Below are 13,999 nucleotides of genomic sequence, written 5' to 3'. Positions count from 1 at the left end.
AATCAGACTTTTTGTTCTTGTGACATCTTCTCTCCTGCTCATTAATATTTTTGTGCTGTGTATAACTTTATTATTAATTCCTATTGTTGAATAATTGAATTTTTTTCAATATTCCAAAAATAGAGAATTTCCTACGTGTCCAGCATTAATTTTTTAATTAATCTATGTCGCTGATAAAATGCTTCAGCCACTACTAATAGAATTTAGTTACTGATTTCTGATGGTTAGAGGAAGCCAACAAATTGTACCTCTCAGAAAAGGGCACAGTTTCCTTGAGCTCTGACTGGTAGATTTGATATGGACCAATGTACTAAAAGTGAGTCATCGATGGTCACAGGAATTCATGTTGTGGTAGTTCCTCTTGAAATGAACACATTTCATTTTAAGTTTATAAAATATACAGTGTCTGCCAATGTCCAATTCAGTGGCTATTATAGATGAAATGCCTCAAAATACACTGTTACCATAAAGGTGGCTCTAATAAAAAAGACAGATCATAATGTGTTTGCCTAAGATGTGGAGAAGCTGGAACATTCATACACTGCTGGTGGAAATGTAAAATGGTGTAGCTACCTTGGAAGAGAGTCTGGCAGTTCCTCAAATGGTTAAACACAGAGTTACTGTGTGATCCAACAATTCTGCTTTTAGGCATGTACACAAGAAATTTGAAAACCTATGCAAAAACTTGTACACAAGTGTTCACAGCAGCGTCATTCATAATAGCCAAAAAGTAGAAACAACCCAAGATGTCCATCAATGGGCAAATGAATAAGCACAATGTGGTGTACACAACGGCATATTATCCAGCCATGAAAAGGAGTGAAGTTCTAATACAAGCTACAACATGGACGAACTTTAAAAATATTATGCTGGCTGAAAGCAGTAGGATACAAAAGGCCATGTTCTATATTATCACCTAGAAAAGGCAAATCTATGACGACAGAAAGTAGATTAGTGGTTGCCTAGAGCCGGAGCTGGGGGTGGTCGGGGCCAGTTGAAAGTGACCGTAAATTGTATGGAGTTTCTTTCTGGGGTGATGGGAATGGTCTCAATTTGACTCCTGTTATGGTTGCATAACTGTGTATATACTAAAAACCACTGAACGGTACATTTCAAATGGGTGAATTGTATAATATGTGCATTATAGCTCAATAAATCTGCTACCAAAAAACCCACACAATGAAACAAAAACAATGCTTTTAAATTGAAGCCAGATCATGTTACTTAATCTAAAAAGCAAAACCAAAAATGAAACAAAGCCCACAATGTCCTCCCCTAAGTAATTAGTAAATGCTACAACCTTGAGTGAGCCAGAGATGCCTGTTGTGGTCTCACGTAAGTCCACGGTCAACATATGCCCCTGCACAAAGAGGACCCTGTGTGGCTTTACCCTAGGTGATTCCTTTCTTTTAGATGAGAAGTTTCAATAAGTCCTGAGTTTTATAAGATACCTATTCGATTGGATTAAATTAGTTAGACATTTATACTTAGTTTACTTGGATTGTAATTTTGCTCGAGGGCAATATAATTGAGCAATATGTTTAATTTTTGTGTGGTTTTTTTTTTGGTTTTATAGTGTTTTTCATTTTCTTCTAATATTTTCTTATGAAAAAATTCAAACATACAGTTGAAAAAACTTGTAGTTATCCTCGGTCTACCCACTACCTAGAGTTTAGCATTAACATTTTGTTATGCTTGTTTCAGCACGTATCTATCCGTCTATCCATCCCTCTAACCTTCCATTCAGCCATCTTTTTTTTCTGACGCATTTCAAAGTAAACTGCAGGTATCAGGACATGTCCTCTTTAAGACTTCAGCATTCAGATCATGAGCCTGAGTTCAGGATTTGTTCACAGTTTCTTCTTTTGATATATAATTTACATACTTTGAAATTCACAAATCTTGAGCATGTGTTTGCTGCATTTTGACAGATGCATAAACTCCTGTAACCCAAACTGCTATCAGGGCATAGAACATCACCTTTACCTTAGGAAAGTTTCCTCTGGCCCCTTCCCAGCCAATCACGCTGAATTTCCTGTTCTCCCCGACAAAAGTGCCCACTGTTCTCTCTCTCGCTCTCTTTTTTTTTTTCCATTTTAGTCTCATTTTGTTTTTTAAAAAACAGTGAGGATAGATCAACAGAATACAGAAGATGAGGACAGGCTCTGGGTGTAGTTCAGGCAGATGAGAATTGTATCATTCTGGAATATATTTGTATCTGGTCAGACCACTGTTAATACTATCAATAATACACCTCACTGGGGCTTCCTGGTGGTGCAGTGGTTGAGTCTGCCTGCCGATGCAGGGGACACGGGTTCGTGCCCCGGTCCGGGAAGATCCCACATGCCGCGGAGCGGCTGGGCCCGTGAGCCATGGCCGCTGAGCCTGCGTGTCTGGAGCCTGTGCTCTGCAACGGGAGAGGCCACAGCAGTGAGAGGCCCGCGTACCGCAAAAAATAAAAAAATAAAAAAATAATACACCTCACTGTGGTAGTGACTTAGAGTGAGGTATTTCCATTTTTAAAAAAATTCTTATAAATAAAGTTGTGATGAACATTTTCCTATAAATCTCTAGATGCATATATAGTTATTAATAGTCAAATTGGTATTTCCCTTTATCTGAACCAGACTGAACTTTGGTTCTTTTGATGGAATGAACTCACATTCCCTTCATTTCCAATTAAGTGCAATGTTCAACCAATATCCAGAAACCTGCACAGAGGCAACATAGGCCATTGGATGGCCTGGTCCTAAACCCCCAGCGATTTGGGGATGGACAGGAGATGGGTTTTGCTCAAAGCCAACTGCTGAGCCCTTGTAAGGACTATCACGTGATTGTTACAGCCAAATAGAGGTGCCTGACCCTTCTAACTTTCTCAGAGACTGAAACTGGGGACCTAAGGTGAAACCCAATTGCAGCTTATTTTTGCCTTATTTGGAATGTGAAGAGAAAACTGTCCTCTTAATGTAACCACTGAGACATGTATCAAGAAGAACAAGCAAGCTACATTTCTAAGCAAAGGTGCTCTAAGCAGGGGGTATGCAGATGTCACTCTGACCTCGTCATACATTGCTCATAGCAATGGCCTTACTCTGTTATTTCCATCCTCTCCAGTGGGAAGGAAAAGTCATTACAGGACAGAGCCAAGAACTTCAGGCCCCTTTAGGGATTTTTCTCAAGGAGCTCTTATAAACATGAATTTGCTGGTTATTGAGACATATTTTGCCTAATTGCCTTTTCGGCTCCCCAAGGATTATGCTAGCTACTAGTATATTACTAAAAAAGCTGTACTTCTTTTAAGCGATTCATTATTTTGAACCATGTATGAGTTTGTTATGGCTGTCATAACAAAGTACCCCAGACTGGGAGGCTTAACCAAGAGAAATGTATTTTCTCACAATCCTGGAAGCTGGAAGTCCAGATCAACGTGTCAGCAGGGTTGCCTTCTTCTCAGGCCTCTCTCCTCGGCTGGTAGATGGCCGTCCTCTCCCTGTGTCTTCACACAGCCTCCTCTCTGTGTGTCCTGTTCTCCTTATAAGGACACCAGTCATATTGGATTAGGGCCCAATGTGACCTCCTTTTACCTTAATTACCTCTTTAAAGCCTTATCTCCAAATACAGTCACATTCTGAGGTACTGTGGGTTAGGACCTCAACATACAAATTTTTTTTGCAGGGGAGACACAATTCAGTCTATAAGAAACAATAAAACACAAATATATAAGAAAAATGTGAGCATAAGAAAAAGTAAAAAGCTCATAGCTTCATCAGTTTGAACAAACCAAGATCCTTTCTTGTTTTTGCCCAAACTCAGACCTAGTTGATGGTTTTTTAAAAAAATTAATTAATTTATTTATTTTTGGCTGTGTTGGGTCTTTGTTGCTGCGTGCAGGCTTTCTCTAGTGGCAAGTGGGGGTTACTCTTCGCTGTGGTGTGCGGGCTTCTCATTGCAGTGGCTTCTCTTGTTGTGGAGTACAGGCTCTAGGCGTGCAGGCTTCAGTGGTTGTGGTATGCGTGCTCAGTAGTTGTGGCTCTTGGGCTCTAGAGCGCAGGCTCGGTAGCTGAGGCGCACGGGCTTAGTTGCTCCGCGGCATGTGGGATCTTCCCAGACCAGGGCTCCAACCGGCGTCCCCTGCATTGGCAGGCGGATTGTTAACCACTGCGCCACCGGGGGAGTCCCTGATGGTTCTTATCCCTGGTTCTTATGCACTAGTTAACAATACTAACAGCAATCCAAGTATACTGTCCGTTTTATTACAAGCTCAGCATTAGGCATTATTAAACAAAAAACTAATTAGTTACATATTACTCTTCTTTTTTGTCTGAAAGCATCCTTTATTTCTGCTTTCTTTAGATTCTTTTTGTCCCATTTTATCTTAAAGTACTTTTTTTTTTTTTTTTTGCGGTACGCGGGCCTCTCACTGCTGTGGCCTCTCCCGTTGCAGAGCACAGGCTCCGGACGCGCAGGCTCAGCGGCCATGGCTCACGGGGCCAGCCGCTCCGCGGCATGTGGGATCTTCCCAGACCGGGGCACGAACCCGTGTCCCCTGCATCAGCAGGCGGACTCTCAACCACTGCAGCACCAGGGAAGCCCTTAAAGTACTTTTTTAATTAAAAATTTCTTTTTCATTGAAGTATAGTTGATTTACAATGTTGTGTTAGTTTGTGGCGTGCAGCAACATGATTCAGATATATATACATATATATATATATTCTTTTTCATATTCTTTTCCATTATCATTTATTACAGGATATTGAATACAGTTCCCTGTGCTGTACAGTAGGACCTTGTTGTTTATCTATTTTATATACAGTCATTTGTATCTGCTAATCCCAAACTCCTAATTTATACCTCCCCCACCCCTTTTCTCCTTTGGTAACCATAAGTTTCTTTCCTATGTCTGTGAGTCTGTTTCTGTCTTGTAAATAAATTCATTTGTCTCATATTTTAGATTCCACAATATATTTACTCTTTTAATTCAACTTTCCTGAATGAATTTCCTAGTTGGAATGTTTTCCTTTAGGTTTATTTGTTACATATATTTTCCTCATTCAAGTTCACTTAACTGTATCAGGTCAATGTTTTTCTTACTTGAACAATCTTAAATGTAACCTATATAATCTAAAATAATATTGGAAAACTTTTTCCTACTAAATAGTTGACTAATCTCTAGTATTGCCTCTAGGATTTCTATTAAATAATAAGTTTCTATTAAAGAAATATGTATAGGGCTTCCCTGGTGGCGCAGTGGTTGAGAGTCCGCCTGCCGATGCAGGGGACACAGGTTCGTGCCCCGCTCCGGGAAGATCCCACATGCCGCAGAGTGGCTGGGCCCGTGAGCCATGGCCGCTGAGCCTGCGCGTCCGAAGCCTGTGCTCCGCAATGGGAGAGGCCACAACAGTGAGAGGCCCACGTACCGCCAAAAAAAAAAGAAAAAAAGAAATATGTATAATTGGAAAAAGGAATTAGTAGCACTTTACATAAGACTATAAGTATATCAATTGTCCACATCAAAAAATGGGGGAGGGATACTTATGGTACTGATGCAGGTGGGGAGACTAGAAGTCTTCCAAGTCATTTCTTGGTACCACTCCAAAACCCAAGGAACTGCAAGTGAGAAATGAGATGACATACACAACACTGACATTTAGTCAGCAGGAACTGGTTGTGAAATCTACTGGCAGGTACTGGAATAAAGTGTCAGAAAATTTCTCAGAACTATTTGGTGTCTGGGAATCCTGCATCTGGAGTCTGATGATGACATTTGGTGTGTTTGCCAAAAAACTATGAGGCTGTTGATGCCTTTTCCCAGGATGTTAAAGTGGTCAAGCCAAGGGAAGTGCAAAACTATTGCCTGGGGGTGGTGGTGGTGGGGTCCCTATATTTTTGCATCAATCTTTGTTAATTGTTGGCAAGTTGTGTTGATGTTTTGAGAGAAGAATTTCATTTAACTTTTGATACTGACCCCTCCAGGCATTAAAATATAAACCTCAAAGGAAAGAAAGCTGTCTTCCAATCTGTACCTCCAAAGAAGAGCATTTAGGGAGCCTCAGCTCCTCCTTTTCTCTGTCATTTGTTGCTACTCTTCCCATCAGCACCATGCCAAAGATGCAGATTGAGTATTTAGCATGTACTCTGGGCTGAACAGCCTGGATGGGACACTTTCCTTCCAGGTTCTGATTATATTTCCTTTCTGGGGACCCCATTTTTATGGTTCCCCAGGGCCAAGAAGAGCAATCTGGGATACTGATTCCCAGACGGGAATTTGGCAGTGTTTCTAATGATGACCTGGAAATGGAGATGTCACTCTGCCAGCCAGGCCCTCAGAGGAGAGTTCTGGCAGGCTGGAATGCAAGGCTCTCCACTTTTAAGCACACCTACCTGCTCTCACCTTCAGTTTGCCTTCACTTTCTCCCAGTTTACTTTCCCTAAGCCCTAACTCTAGCCCCTGTGAGCAGTCAAGATGATGGCTGAGGCTGAGTTCAGAGCAAGCAGGCAAGGCTTCTGTTGATGGAGGGGACATTACCAAGGTGCCCCGAGGAAGTTCCAGCACAGATAAGGTCTGTGTGGAAGGATGTCCTGGTATAGATGGCTCAGTGCTTCCAAAGGGCAGGAAACATCCAGCTCCATGGTTCAGACTACTTGGCATATTGTATAGTTGGTCATTCTATATAGAGACGAGACATACCTCTGTCCAGAGATCCATACCTTACTGTTCCAACTACATTTCTGTTGGTCCACAAACCCCCAGCCTCACAGAGGACTTTTTTTTTCTTTTTCTTTTAGCTGCTGCCTTCCTAAAACCAGTCTCTGTGCCAAGCACTGGAAGAAATTTGATTTTGTTCTGTGAAGTTGCCATCTTATATAATTCATATTTAAATTATATAATTTATATGGCTGGTCTTATAAGGTGTAGAAGAGGTGGGGGAGAGAATCCAGTGTGTATTTAGGGGAAGTCAGTGATACAGATAATATATTTTGGGAGGCCAGGGAGCTTGCGTGCTTAAGATACTGTTTTTCAAATTTAATGTGCATACAAATTACCTGGGGATATTATTAAAATGTAAATTCTGATTCAGTCTTCTTGGGATGGGTCCACTGACGGTACTTTCAGTAGCATTCCTTAGGATCTCCCAGGGCAGTGTAGGGTTAGGGTGTTAGGCAAGGCTTAGCGGGAGCTCCACATGGAACCACAGGTAGAGCCAAGTCCCCTCTGGAAGTGCCGTGTCAGAGACTGGACAAGAAGCACGAGCTCTGCGATCCCTTTCAGTTTTACAATTCAGGTTTTGGGTTCTGAGATTCCAACAAGGGGCTTCTTAAACTTTTGGGGTCACAGACCTCTGTAGGAATGATAGAAGCTGTGTACCCTTTCATACCCCAAATGCACACACTCCTCACTCCGCAAACCGCTCTAGGCTCCGCGGCGGGCCCGCAGCCCCGGTGCAGGACTTCTGCCGGCCTCTGGGGTCCCGCACCGGCGACCTGGGCAGTTCTGCCGCTCAGCCGCTCAGCATCTGGTGCGGCTCCGCGTCAGGCGCGGGCGGGGGCGGGAGGGGGGCGTGCCGGGGGCGTGCCCAAGGCGGGCGCTAGCCACGCCCCTCGGCCGTGCGAGAGGCCGAGCTTGCTGCATTGCAGCCGCCGCGGCGCCGCTCGGCTCCTCACTCCCAACAATGGCGGCTCCGAGCCCGAGCGGCGGCGGCGGCTCCGGGGGCGGCAGCGGCAGCGGCACCCCGGGCCCCGTGGGGTCCCCGGCGCCCGGCCACCCGGCCGTCAGCAGCATGCAGGGTAAGGAAGGCGGCGGCGCCGAGACCCCGGCCCCCGGGCGCGGCCGTCGGAGTCGTCGCGGCCTGTCCCCGCGGCCACGGACGCCCCCGGACCCGGCTGAGGAAGCCACCGAGCCACCCGCGCCGGTCCGCCTCCCTCCCTCCCCGCTTCGCGCCCGGAGCCGGCCGCCCCCGGCTCGGCCTGGCTCCGGGCGGCGGGCCGCGCAGGCCCGGGCCGCGGCCTCCGCCCGCGCTCGGCCCGGCGGGGTCCCAACCGCCCGCGGGGGCCCACCTGGCCCGGGCCCGCCCCCGCGGCCACCCCCGCCGCCGCCACCGCCGCTTACCTGGCGCGCCCCGCCCGCCTTTCCGGGAACGCGCGGCCAGGGTGCGGCGGCGGGAGGTGGCCGGGGCCTGGCCCGCGGGTCCCGGCCGCCCAGGGCGGCGGCGTCGTCGTCGTCCCGGCCCCGCGCCCCTCGGCCCTGCGCCCCTCGGCCCCGCGCCCCGGCGCCCCGGCCCGGCTCCCCGCCGCCGCCGCCGCAGTGGGGCCCGCTCAGGGCCATCTTGGTTCCCTGCGGGCGCCGCCGGGCCCGGCCGCCGCCTGACCTCTGGGCTCCGCGGTCCTCCTGGACCCTCGGTTTCCAAACTTCTGCAGGTTTCTGCTCGCTGGGCGGGTGGGGCGGGGGTGTTCAGGCCCGTGCCACCTGTAAGGTGATGAGACAGCCCTTGGCCTGGGAGAGGCCGGGGGTTTCTGTGTTAGCCTGGCATGCAGACCAAATAAATAAATAAATAAAACAAACAGAGGGAGCTCGGTTGAAATGCAGAGATCCGGGAAATCGAAAGGCAGGGGTCCGAGTGGTTCTCTGCGGGGACTGCACATCTGAAGCAGCCCTCCTAATTAATGACTTTCCCCAGTGGGAATGCTTATTAGCTCTTTGTGGCTCTTGACAGGGGCTGTTGTGAAAATACCAGGCCCCAGCCCGTGAGGGACCGTTTCCTTGAGTTTACTGGGGAATTTTGAGTAGTAATGTTATCTTTGAAAACAGGGAATGTCAGAAATCTCTTGATAACTTTCGCAGACTTGCTTGCGTTAAATTATTAGCAGCGTCAGTTGGGGTACCCTTCGTGGTCCGTGTGACCATGGTTACTCTTTGATTAAAATCTTCCTGAAGGGCTCCGAGGTCTATCTTAACCGTCTGTCTGGTTAGGTTTGACGTTTGTTGAGTATTTCGGGTTTATGAGAGGGTGATTCATGAAGCAGAGGCGGGATTTTATTCAATTTTATATCCCTGTCCCCCTCCCCATGGGATATACGTAAGGAACAGTGATAGATACATACAGGATGATGTCAGAGCTCAGAGGACACTTTCTGTGCAGGCCCTCAGATAATTAATTCAAATTAAATTAGTTATTGGATGCCACTGTGTTGTACAATATACAGATGAAGTACAGGATGGGTTTCCTGATCTTCCAGCTCTACAGTCTCGGTGGTGGTGGTGGTGGTGCTGAAATGAAACAGCAAAATGACAATTTAAGATTATATTGCATATCCAAAACAGGTGACTTACAAAGCTTATAAAAATGCAAGTTTTTTTTGGGGTGGGGGGTAGGGGATGAGTAGGGAGGCTAATAGTTCGAAAAAGCTGTAGAAATTAATTTTTGTTCAAAAATGTTTATTGAGCATCTGCCTAGTGCCAGGCATAGTGCCCTAGTGCTGGGTATATAGAAGAGAGTGAGTCAGATGGTCTCCTTCCTGATGGAGCTCACCCTCCTGATAGGATTGGGGAGGGAAGACAATATGCAGATAAATAAGAAAAATTGCTAATTGGGAAAAGTGTTATGAAGGTAACAAGCTGGGTTAGAAGTTAATGGGGGAGGGGGCAGTCTGCTTTGGTAAGATGGTCACAGAAGACCTGTCTGGAAAGAGGACTCTGTTACGATAAAGAAGAGGGTTCTAGGCAGAGGGAACAGTGTGTGTGAAGATGCCAAAGTAGGAAAGAGCTTGGAGTGTTCTAGGAACTCAGAGAAAGTCATCGTGTTTAGGAATTATTCTGATGCGCTCCATTCTCCTCTCCCACCCCTGAGTATTTTTTTTTTTACGCCTTATGTATTTATTTAAGCTTTTATTGCACATATTTGACAGGTCCCTTCAGTTTTTTTGTTTGTTTGTTTGGTTTTGCGGTACGCGGGCCTCTCACTGTTGGGGCCTCTCCCGTTGCGGAGCACAGGCTCCGGACGCGTAGGCTCAGTGGCCATGGCTCACGGGCCCAGCCGCTCCGCCGCACGTGGGATCTTCCCGAACCGGGGCACGAACCCGTGTCCCCTGCATCGGCAGGCGGACTCTCAACCACTGTGCCACCAGGGAAGCCCCCACCCCTGAGTTTTGAAACCCAGTAAACTGAACTTTCTAATAAGCAGAACCCAGTTTAAAAGGGAGAGGGAGGACATAAGACTTCTCTTTGAATTTTTGATGAATTTTCTTTTATCAGTACTGTGTCTAGCCTTGATTGATTCAGGAACCTGTTGTATCTTCTTGAACCTCTCTCAATTACTGAGAATGAAGAGAAGCACTTGAAACTCTCAGGACGTTTTCTCCCACAATCCAGGTTACAAAGCTTGAGCTTAAGCAGCTGTGTAGGATCTTTTTTGTCTTGTGATGTTAGAGCGCAACCTCCCTTACTTCACCTATCAGATCTTTGGCTTTAGATCATACTTCAGGTCCTTAGAAGATGTTTGGTAAATGCCACTCCCCCCCAACCCCCGCAAGCATGGTCACCTGCCACCCCCAAAGCACTGTCTCTCTGGGAGTTTTTAATGGCCAAGCTCTTTCTAATAGCAGGGTTTAGCTGTGGGACGCGTGGAATACATGTAATATTAACAGACATTGGTGGTCGTTCTGTGTGAGAAGCACCGTGCTGGGCACTGGGTCACCCTGCACATTTTTTCATGGCTTGAGGTTTGTGGCCCAAGAGTGGTCTCAGTTGAGAATTATTGGTTTTTTTGGTTTTTTAATATCATAATGCTTGAGTTAAGCCAGAGCTGTGGTGTCCTGGATTTGAATCCCCTCATCGGGACTTAAGAATTTTGTGACCTTGGGCAACATACTTAACCTCTCCAAGCCTGAGTTTCTCAGTTGGGAAGCAGGAATAATGCTTACCTTACAGGAACTTTGAGAATGCATGTAAAGTGTGGGCCTGACACACAGTAAGGATGTGATTGATGCATGTTAGCCATCATCATTGTTAATAGCAACAGTACTCTTACTTGTAATGGTCTAATTAATTGTCTCTTTCATTATTAGCAGATGAGTCCCTAACGCCTCATGATCCATCACACAGTTTCTTTAGCTTCATTATTACTGGGTCCTACCCTTTTCTCTACCCTGTTTATTTCCATTTTTCATTATTGAGCATTTCTGGTCAGAGTATTCTTGATGAGTCTTTATTCTCCCTGGGTTCAGGTAGCTGCTCTGCCGTGTACAAGCTCTGTGACCTTGGGGAAATTACCTACATTTTCTGAACTCATCTGAGTTTCTTATCTGTTAAAATAGGGATAATACCTTACGGGGCTGTTGTGAGAATCACATTATTAGATTAATGCACATAAAAGGGCTTTGAAAATTATAAAATATCTATACGTATATAAGGATTGCTATTAGACATGGCTATTTAAATGCTTTAGTTACTAAACCCTTAAAATGTAGTAGATTTTTAAAAATCTCATCAACACAAGAAGTTAAATTTATTATAGGAGACTTAAAGCAGGGAAAAATAAAACTTTTCCTTAAACTTTACTTGGATAGCTGAGAAATGTCAGTTTTAAAAAAATGTGTAGCATAGTTAGAATCTATAATTGAGTCTGAAAAACATGGAGACATTTGTAAAGTACTTGTTACAGGAACTGGTTATAAAGTATATGTGGTAAGTGCCTCTGATTCTCTTAATGAGCTCATGTAGGTAGTTTTTCTTTTTTTCTTTTTGAGTCTCAAATATAGATGTATGACAGAAAAGTTATGGACTAGTCCAGTCCTTACCCATTTACCCTCAGCTGAACATTTTATAAATATCAATTTAAGTAAAAAGATGATAGCTAGATTTTACTTTTAAAAAATGTGCAAAATGTACAGCGTAGCGACTATAGTTAATAATGCTGTATTGCATATTTGAAAGCTGCTAAGAGAGTAGAGCTTAAAAGTTCTCATCACAAGAAAAAAAATTATTTAACTGTGTGCGGTGACAGATGTTAACTAGACTTACTGTGTGGGGATCATTTCACAACATGTACAAATAGTGAATCAAGTTGTACACCTGAAACTAATATAATGTATGTCAATTATACCTCAGTAAAAATATTTACAAAATAAAAGAAAATACACAGAACTTTCAAGTGTAATGAAACATACCTGTTAAGAAAAAGTGAAGATTTAAAATCAGTACACTTTTTTCTCCCAATAATATTGGAATATAAAAAATTAGTATGAAATGCCCTATTTGTGATTATATTTGACTGTCTTTCTATTTTTACCATTTAGTTTGTGGTTTTCAAGAACCATAGGAGGGTGCCTTTATCCCAATTTAAAGAACTGAATTGTGCTGACAATGGATAAGATACCAAACCCTAGAATTGCTTGCCTTTCCCACTGTGTTGCACACTATTTCTTTCACCATTTATTTGACATAACCTGATAAATAAAATCCAGGTCAGGAAGTCGGTCCCTCCTCAAAGCACATATTGCATTTCTGTATGTTCCTTAAAAAGGAGAGCAACCCTAGTATTAAAATTTAAAAAGTAGAAAAATATAACGCTTTCAGGATACTGATTTTCTTTTAATGTCCCTTATTAGAGTGTGAGTGTGTGTTGAAACTTGTTTAAGATGGGATGTTAGTGAATGCTGTATTTTGAGTCATGTTTCTTTTTTTGCAAATTTCTCTTTTTCCATTCAATTTCTATTACCTAATTTGAGAAGCTGGGTTGATTTGGGCCCATAGAGTTTTTATTTTTAGGGGTCTGGAGGTCAAAATCAACTCCATCACACATAATTCAGGTCAGTCTGCATCTCTAGGTGATAGAGACAGTCCACATGATACAACCTGAGGAAGTTTAATTCAGATTTAAAATTAAGAAGGGAAACTAATAGTTAACACAGCTCTTTTTTCACTGTCTTTACCTAATTTGATGCTCATAAGTGCTCTTTAAGGGTAGATGAGCATGGTCTCCTATCATATATTAGGGAACTGACGTTTAAATTAAGGAATTTGCCCTAGTTGAAGTGGGTTTTAATCCACCTGGTGACAGGCAGCCTTTGCTCTTTCTACTCTTCTACCCAGGTTCACATGGTTTCTCCGAGCTCTATTTAAGTCATTTCAGCCATTCGGGTCTGAGAGAAGAATCTTTGCCAGAAGTGATGCAGATTCAGGAATAGAAGGAAGAGATTATTTTAGGTTTCAGTCAGGGGGTGGAAGCTGTATGCATCCAGCCATGTTTGGGTTGATTTCGGAGCCTCAGGGCTTTCTGATGCTTCTTTGTGTTGCAGAGTTCTGAACTCGCTGGGGTGTTTACCTTGGCACTTTGAATTTGGGGGCATTTTGATTGCAAATCTACAGGCAAGTAGAAAACTTTAATTAGATGTTGAAAGGTAATAGAACTCTTTCAACACTATGCATAGTATGGAAAAGGCACCCACTTAGCATAAGAGTTAATAGCATACGTTGCTGTCCTGGCTAAATTTGTCATCTGGGCAACTTACTGTCCTGCTAATGGGCATGGGTTAGCTTCTGGCCGTTTTCCCCAACTCCAGGAAGTCTGCATGTGTCTCTTCACACTCTTGGCAAGGTTGAGAATTAACATGAACCTGTAGAAAGGATTCAAGGGCAAGGAGAGAGGAGATTGGGCTGACTTAACAGCCACGCGGTGAGAGGGAGCATTGGCCAGTAGTTAACACAGCTCAAGATGGACCTTTACAAAGAAGCTGGCAGTCCCATCGTGCACGGCTTGATTCTTGAAGAAAAGCATGACATTCCTCACCAGGGAGAAGGATGGTGGAAGTGGACACCACAGCAGCTCTTTCAAGCTGTATTATATCTCATCTTACCAACAGTCACCCGAAGTATTCAAAAGGGGGAAGCTAGAAAAGGGTTGCCAGATAGATCTCTGTTATATATCTGACACATATATGTGTGTCTATCTGTGCCTGACTTTGCTGAAAAATAAGCGACATTAAATGGCTCTCCTGATGCATT

The 13,999-nt window shown here is 44.3% G+C and overlaps 1 protein-coding gene across 4 annotated transcripts in view; it reads left to right on the top strand.

Moving 5' to 3' along the window:
• The first annotated feature begins 7,628 nt into the window (after positions 1-7,628).
• The window catches only part of MAP2K4 (mitogen-activated protein kinase kinase 4), a 104,801-nt gene continuing 98,430 nt past the window's right edge, over positions 7,629-13,999 (top strand). The window contains exon 1 of one of the 4 annotated variants that reach the window (XM_019944184.3): positions 7,629-7,785. In XM_019944184.3, the coding sequence (XP_019799743.1) occupies positions 7,671-7,785 (115 nt within the window). In that variant the 5' untranslated portion in view covers positions 7,629-7,670. The remainder of the gene's footprint in view (positions 7,786-13,999) is intronic. The other 3 variants (XR_002178151.3, XR_002178152.3, XM_019944183.3) reach the window with 3 other exon arrangements.

The sequence above is a fragment of the Tursiops truncatus genome, chromosome 20 (genome assembly GCF_011762595.2).
Source record: "Tursiops truncatus isolate mTurTru1 chromosome 20, mTurTru1.mat.Y, whole genome shotgun sequence".
Classification (NCBI taxonomy): Eukaryota; Metazoa; Chordata; class Mammalia; order Artiodactyla; family Delphinidae; genus Tursiops; species Tursiops truncatus.
Note: the sequence above shows the minus strand (reverse complement) of the source record. Positions and strands in the feature narration are given on the sequence as shown.